Source organism: Nelumbo lutea, chromosome 5 (assembly GCF_056320005.1).
Source record: "Nelumbo lutea isolate HS-2025 chromosome 5, American lotus-T2T, whole genome shotgun sequence".
Classification (NCBI taxonomy): domain Eukaryota; kingdom Viridiplantae; phylum Streptophyta; class Magnoliopsida; order Proteales; family Nelumbonaceae; genus Nelumbo; species Nelumbo lutea.
Genome location: NC_142688.1, coordinates 15,209,172 through 15,217,650, shown reverse-complemented (window position 1 = coordinate 15,217,650; position 8,479 = coordinate 15,209,172). Strand labels below are relative to the sequence as shown.

The following is an 8,479-nucleotide window of genomic DNA, read 5'->3' as shown; positions in this document are numbered from 1 at the left end:
TGTGGTCGTGGCCTTGGGCTATTAGCTTCCTGCACTGCTACAAGGAAGCCAACTGTTGTGCTGGCTAACGTGGTAGAAGACCAACAGATTAGGCTTAGAATGTTTTGAGAAGATCCCAAGCGAATTTAATCAATTTATCTCATGTATGGTCACGGACATTATAGGATGTCATCTTCTCATTAGTGCTTGGGTTATTTTGGTAAAGGAGCCATTGACTGTTGTAATGGTAAAACCTCTAGCAGAGAGCGTAAGAGTGCATGTTGAGAGAGAGGTCTGCTGATATTATATTAATAATATGTAGATACATATCAAAATCCAATGATAAATTGAACTTTTTTGACTTCGACAAACAAGCACCAAGAAGAGAAAATGTCTAAAAGTTAAAATTATTTCTTATAATGTAATTATGCCAACTACGTGAGTCACGGTGAAATGGATTCGTTGGCTTTTTGACCTAGAAACCTAGGTTTAAATCTTGTAATTTTTATACCATAAAAATTGTGTTCATAGTTAAGTAGGGGATTCTAACCAAGGTTAAAAATATTGATACCCCCGATATGCTGGCAGTGGCATATTGGACAGTGTCGATAGCTTTTTGTTTCTTTATTTTTTTTTAGTTTTTTTTAATCTGGTTCAAACAAGGCTCAAAATATCGATGTGCTGATTTTATTTTTCTTTTAGTTTTTTTTTTTTTTGAATTTGGTTTAGAGGGACAGATTTAAGGTCTGTCCACCCTCTGAACTGGTTGAGGCCCCAAAACACCCCCTATTGGGGTGTATTGGGAAGCCCCGTCAACCTTCTGAATCGGTTGAGACTCTAAAACACCCCTATAGGGGTATATCGGGAAGCCCCCTATATGATACGTATTGATACTTTGAACCTTGGGTTCAGAGGGGTCAGCTTAAGGTCCGTCCACCCTTTGAACTGGTCGAGACCCTGAAACACCCCTGTAGGGGAGTATCGGAAAGCCCCCAATATGATATGTATAGGCTGATAGGGCTGAATACGTATCAATACTTTGATTTATGAAAAATCAAAGTTAATCTTGAACAATTAATGAAGCGTGTGATAGAAGTTTGACTTGACCCCCTTGTGGACACTTTTGATTTATGACATATATACCTTCATGTTAACATAGTGGTGATCATAAGGCAAATCAATGTGTGCCATTATTATTTTTAATGACAAACTTAATCTTGAACAATTAATCTAAATGGCATATTAACAAATTTTTATATGATAAAAATGCCCCTGATTTATTTCTTCCCCCTATTTAATATTTTCTCATCTCGCAAGTCAAAGTATGGATAAATATAGTACTATATCTCCTCAAAAATAAATAAATAAATAAATATAGTACTATGTCTTATGATATGTATTGGTTTTTATTGTCACCAAAATTTCAAATAATAGAGTGAAATTTTTATTTGACTAAAATACCCCGATTTTTAATTTGGTTCCTCTTTAGTTGTAAGTACAAAAATGTAATTTAAACAATCATTTCTCTCCTCATTCAATTCCCTCTCATTAGGTCTTATATTTAAGGAATTAACTTATTATCATTCATTGAATCATATTTTTTATTAGAATACCCATATTTTTTTAATTAATTATGAGGGCACAAAATGTAACTTAAACTACTACATTTCTTCTCATTTAATTCCCTCTCATTAAACCTTATATTTAGGGCATTAGTTCGCATTCTCTCAATAATCCTATACTTGAGCTATTTTTTCACCAATAATTTTATCAATTAGATCTATATCCAACACTTTCAATGATATAAAATATATTTTTTAAATTGACCCAAAAAGTAGAACTATTCTGCCATCATGGTGGTGAGCAATCAATTCAACCATCTGAGTTAATGGGCCAATCCATTATGTCATAATTAAATAAAAACTTTTAAGATAGAAAAATAAAAAATAGGAAATAGAAAAAAAATTGGGTAAATCTCTAATGTTTTAAATTAAATATAGCATAAATAATAATTATATTTATTGATGTTGGAATGAAATATAAATTGAAAATCAATCTAAAAATAAAAGTTATTTTCATGGTAGAGGTCAACAATTCAACATTTTTGGTCAAATGTGTCAACCTTTGATATCATAATTAAATAAAAATTACACAAAACATTATGAAACAAAACAGAAATTTTGTAAAAAGAAAACATTTAGGCACTTTATCTAATATTTCATCTTAATAATATTAAAGAAAATAAGTATGATAAATAATAGTTTTATTAATCTTGGAAATAAAGTTTAAAACAGACCAAAAAATGAAATTATTTTCCTAGTGGTAGGTCAACAAATTAACATTTTTAATCATATGTGTTAATCCTTGATCTCATAATTAAATAATAAAAATTAAGAAATATATAACAAAAAATGTAAAAAATATAGAAACTCTATAGAGAACATTTGGGCGCATCTCCAATAGTTTATATTAATCCTATTAAAAATTAAACATGATAACAAGTATTTATTTTAACTTTTTATTGATGATGGAAATAAAATACAAAGTTTAAAACTAACTTAAAAGTGAAATTGTTTTCTTGTTTGGTAGTAGATCAACAATTCAACCTTTTAGGTCAAATGTGTCAACCCTTAGAGTCATATTAAATAATAAAAGTTAAAAAAGATAAAAACATAAAAATATAAAAATTATGTTGAAAACATTTGGACATATCTTTAATATCTTATGTTAAGTAATCATATTGAAAAAAGAAACAAGTGTGACAAAGAATAATTGTTTTTATTAATGAGGGAAATAAAATACAAACAAAATCAATCCAAAAATGAAGTTGTTTTCTTGTTTGGTGGAGAGTCAACAATTCAATCTTTTAGGTCAAATGTGTCAAACCTTGATGTCATAATTAAATGATAATAGAAATTAAAAAAATGAAAACACACAACGGTATAAAAATACAAAAAAAAAAAAAATTGTAGAAGATGTTTGGACACATTTCTAATATCATATATTCATTATATTAAACAAAAATAAGTGTGACAAATAAAAATAATTTTTATAGATTTAAAAATATAAAAATTTTAAAAACACATTATTTACTATCATCATCCTTACTAGTACATATATATATAGTTATAGACAACAATGAAGATGATTATTATAATGACAATAATAACTCTACATGTGAAAAGTTGGCTCAAAGGATAGAGGTCGAATGGGGGGTATCATTATATTCTTGCAATCGTTGTTTGTTTTATGATATTAAATGCCTAAAGAGCCTTATGAATTATGTAATATACGAACAGGAGTGCGCTCCACTTTCGCATGTTTTGAGCATGTCAGAACGCACTCAAGCCGTTGCGTTAGTGTGTTGTAGGTGGGTGTAGGTAGTAGCAGACCCGTATGTAGTAGGCACATTGGTTAAGCACAATGAATGGGCACGTAATTGCTGTGTGACATATGTCCCAGTTAATGTGCCTTTCATCCAAACGTTTTAGTTCCGTTAGACAGAAATTATCTATTATTTTATCAGATTCGTTTAGGTTTTCTTTTTTCATTGTTTTTATTTTTAATTATTTTGACAAAGATAATAAAATAATGGATAATTTCTGTCTAACGAAACAAAAATGTTTGAATGAAAGTCACATTAACCGGGACACGTGTTACACAACTATTACATGCTCACTCATTATGCTTACCTAACGTGCCTATTACATCCGGACCCATAATGTAACTTTCATCCAAACGTTTTTGCTCATCCATTATTTTATCATCTTTGTCAGAATAATTAAAAATAAAAACAATGAAAAAAAAAACATAAATAAGTCTGAACTCCCAACATGTTTAGGTTTTCCTTTTTCATTATTTTTATTTTTAATTATTTTAACAAAAATAATAAAATAATAGATAATTTCTATCTAACAGAATAAAAACGTTTGGATGAAAGACACGGGGACAAATGTCACTCAGCTATTAAGTGCTCACTACACTCATTGTACATACCTAACGTGCGTTCTTTTGGGTAATGGATCCAAGTGCCTTCAAAGGAATTGAAAAGTTTGACAGAAATGTATTTGAAAGTCAGGAGGGTAACTTATCTAGCATGTGTTAGAAACGATTAATCTATCACTCTGTCCTTCCAGCGATAACGCCCTAACATTTTAGGTCGTTTTATTAGGCTACTCCAAATGGCTCGACCAGACGACCAGTGCAGTATATGCTCATGCCCCTGATAAGTGCAACACAAATCCGTACATGGATGAATACTATCAAAATCCAATTCCAGGTCTGGAATCTGGATCAGTAAAAGCAATCTCGATAATTCCTACCTTATAGAATGTAATCAGCCGGTTCCTCCAAAAGGAAACTACAACAATCAAAATTTACAAGGAGAAAACAAAAAGATAACCTACAGATGATAATAAAAATGTAGAACAAAATATTGAATAAGCCAAAATGTCGGAACGATCAAGATGATTTACAGCACATCTTGCTCTTGGTTGGGATTTCTTGTGCAGGACCAGGAATGATGATCTTCTTCCCGGCAAGGGAGCCAGGGTTTCCGTTGCTTTGATCCTCACCTGCAACCAGGTTCTTCTTATTCACGATGTTGAATATCTCTGTCAAAACAGTCAAGAAGGCAGTCTCGACGTTTGTTGCTTCCAACGCGGATGTCTCTAAGAAGAATAAACCCTCTTTCTCAGCAAACTCTTTAGCATCCTCTGTGGGAACAGCCCGCTGGCTTTCAAGATCACATTTATTTCCGATCAGTATGATCACAATATTCTTGTCAGCATGACTACGTAGCTCTTCCAGCCAGCGGGGTATGTGATCAAATGTTTGACGTTTAGTTATGTCATAAACTAACATTGCCCCAACTGCCCCTCTATAATATGCACTTGTTACAGCTCTGTATCTGCCCATTAAAAGATGCCACCAACAAGTGAATAATCAGAGGCTTGGCCACCTTAAAGTTGATAATCAATGTAGAAATAAGATTTTGAGTTGCCGGTCCACGCTTCTTATTTGAGATCAAGGGAGCAACAAAAAAGTGTTTCTTTTCTGATAAGATAAAATATGTATAGATAGTATACAAAAGAGAATATATCACGGCAGCATAAAATGCCATGCATATAGCAACCAGAGCAAAACGAAGAAAGAAGAGATTATAGATTATCTACTGTTATTGGCACCTCAATGTCAATTGATAATTTGATATTGAGTAAAAGTGCCTCAAATGACTCAAAAATCAAGGGAAAGAAAAGAGATTATAGATTTATAGTAAAAAATGGATATCACACAAAATAAAAGCCAACCCACATCCACATGAGCTTTCGACAACAACGAAAAGTTAAACAATACAACGATTAAGGAAAGAATCTGTGGATTTGATATATGCATGGAATTGGCATCATTGGAATAGATAAATCTGTGCCAACTGAGAGACATGCATGAATGAATGAATGCATGTGTATGTATGTATATACATGCACATGAATGGCGAAAGGACATGTAATGTCTGATATACAATTAGTTATTTTATATAAGCTTGAAATAGGTGTCCATTTTAGAAGTAGATAAAGATAGACATACCCGTAAGTGTCTAACCTTGTTTTCCAAAGATTTCAATACATGTCAGGTAAAGAACTGCTGAATGGACAAGAGATTTGTGGGGAAGTCACCCCTACATCACAGCTTAGCAGCCAACCTAAGCTGAAACCTAGAAAGGAAATGGTGAACATTTGACCTAGCTTAACCAAAGGGTCATGAGGTCTTCAACCTTGAAACCAAGTCCAATTCACTTGGACTTAACCTAGATGAGGCCGGTTGACTAAGATTGGTTCAAATTGGGCTTAGTCTACAATATTACGTAACCAAAAAATATTGAAGAAGTAAAGAAATTGTATAGACCTGGATGTGTCATCATTGGCTACAAAGTTTCTTATTATTGTGCAAAAAAAAAAAAAAAACAAAACAAATAAGAAAAAAAGAAATTCAAATCAATATACACTTGGAGTAATAATTAAGTCCATATGCCATATGTGTAAAGACATGTTATATATAGGCACATATCACTTTGAGCTTGCATTGCTTAAGGCCCCAATCCAAGAACAACTCTACCTTTGCTTTAGCCCAATCCTAATCCATGTTATAGGTCAAGTTAGGCTAATTTGTTTAGGGTTGAGATGGAACCAAGTTTGCAAACCTAGTCCTATCTTATTGCCTGACAATTCAAGAAATATCCCATTCTTAGAACTTCATGTGAACCGAATCTGTATTTTCATTTGATTCATTAGCATTATATAGAATTTTTTTTTGATAGTTCTTGGTAAAACTTTATCAGTAACCCGATTATTCTTGACTTCAAAATTCTAACTCTGACACCTATATAGCTATCCCATACTAGCTTTAGATGTCCCCCTTATACAAACCTCAAAACTGCATGGTCACTATTTTCATCATAACTCTAATCAACTAGTAAATAAAACACTTAAAGACCATTATTTTTCCTTACCAATCAAAATTTCCAACCCCTCAACCTTGCTTTTCTACATCACAGCTTCAGAAACTTCTCAAAAAGTGTTTATGATTCTCAGTATCAATGGCATGCTATTCTGATTTTATCAGTATGATAACAATCAAACCTATTAAATTGTTTCGAATTTTTTTGCCAATTCATGTATTGTATTTCTTAATTTGCACTACAATCAAAGCATTGCACCAATCCTTTCAACTGTGGGACAATGATGCATTACGGAGGAAAGAGGGAGAAAGAGGAACAGAGTAACTACAAAAGGTAAAAGCCAAAGGAATTCAACCTACATCAAACTGCATTTTGGCAGCTCTAATAACACTCTTATCGGTCTGTGTATTGCCAATTACAACCACTACATTAAATCCAGTTGAGTGATCTTACACAAATGACTTAGTCTGCGCAAGAGCTGCTTGAGTAATTGTTTAATCTTTGAAACCTAGGATTGGGGTTCATCCTCCACATGTACAAGATACAGAATAATTACAACCTTTTTTGATAAATCAGAATAATTACAACCTTTGAAAATAAGAGATCCATAATTGGGCATTCAGTAATAATATTTTTAGATTTCAAAATTTTCTAATGAACCATTGGATCGCAAAGCGCGGGAAGGAACGATCTTCAGATCAAATGATATAAATTTAAGGCATCTCAGATCTTCCCTCAAAGAAAGGTCTTTCCTAACTAGTGAGTTGATGTACGCAAAGAAATACAATGTATCTTGCGGCGAAGTAAACTTCACCAGATCTTGGAGTCAATAAGCCCAAAAACACTACCAAGCATTGAAAAAATAGTAACTTCACCAAATGCTACAGATTCAGTAAGTAGAAAGAATACTATCGCGAACCACAAGATAAAACAATGCAAAGTTCGAAGAGATATTTTTAATAAATAAAACAAAAAAAAATGTGATTTAAAACATCAGAATAGAAGAGGGTATTAATTAAAGAGAAGATGAATAAAGGAAAAATGAGATATTTGCAGGAATTATACCTTTCTTGTCCAGCTGTATCCCAAATCTGAGCTTTGACACTCTTGTGCTGGATTACTAGGGTTCGAGTCTGAAACTCAACACCAATGGTAGCCTTTGAATCTAAGCTGAAATCATTCCTAGCAAAGCGGGAAAGAATCTGAGATTTCCCGACAGCAGAGTCGCCGATGAGGACGACCTTGAATACGTAATCGATCTTCTGATTCGCATCTCCGTAGCCACCGCTCGCCATTGCAGAGCCCCCTTTCTCTTGCTCTCCTGCTGATTTCGATGAGAGGTAGTAGTGAGGAAGGAAATCAGAGAAGAGAGAAGGAAATCGGAGAGATCTGCGAGTGGAAGTGCGAAAAGGCTCAGGCTAAATAATATTAACTAAAAAAAAAAAAAAAACCAGGTACGAACTGCTCCTCTGTCCGCTCTAGTCAGTCAGTCCTCTGTGTGCCGTTGTTTCGGACGCTTGTCTATCTTCTGATTCGAGTCTCCCGTGAGGTAAATGCACTGTACAGTGTACACGAACGTGAAGTGTAGCACTAGCAATGTAATAAGTAATAAATAACCAGGTGTAGTGGATCCCACATACAATGTGCTAGATTCATGGCATACGGAGCAATCAGCAAACTGGAAAAGAAATATCGGCGCGTGCTTAGCATTTTTCACAGATAACCAAAAAAAAAAAAAAAAAGCAAAGCCAAAAAAAAAAAAGGCACTTTCTGGACCGACGGTTTTTCATTTTTTGGACCAAAATTTGGTCAAAAAAGAATCGGATATTATATATAGGAAAATTGTGTAAATATTAAAATGATAATATATTAACACCCATTAATTTATTTTGCATATATTTTATATTTTTTATGAAGGTTAAAATGGTAATATATTAACAGTCCTTAGTGAGTTTTAGACATTTTGAAAAGTTGTAGTTAGTTTAATAGAAATGCTGAAAAATCATGGTGATTTTTAAACAATTTCCTTTATATATATAACAA

At 32.9% G+C, this 8,479-nt stretch overlaps 1 protein-coding gene across 3 annotated transcripts; it reads right to left on the bottom strand.

Annotated features, from left to right (window-relative positions):
* Positions 1-4,239: 4,239 nt before the first annotated feature.
* Positions 4,240-8,070, bottom strand: LOC148850548 (ras-related protein Rab11A). Of its 3 annotated transcripts, none has more exons than XM_088943377.1 (3): positions 7,899-8,070; positions 7,502-7,760; positions 4,240-4,888 (listed from the first exon to the last, which is right to left on the bottom strand). In XM_088943377.1, exons 2-3 carry the CDS (start codon positions 7,729-7,731, stop codon positions 4,441-4,443), a joined length of 678 nt encoding a protein of 225 aa, XP_088799503.1. In that variant the 5' UTR covers positions 7,732-7,760; positions 7,899-8,070; the 3' UTR covers positions 4,240-4,440. The 3 variants fall into 3 exon arrangements, with proteins under 3 accessions (XP_088799503.1, XP_088799502.1, XP_088799504.1); XM_088943376.1 differs by having other exon boundaries at positions 7,502-7,825; positions 7,899-8,031; XM_088943378.1 differs by having other exon boundaries at positions 7,888-8,020.
* Positions 8,071-8,479: the final 409 nt, after the last annotated feature.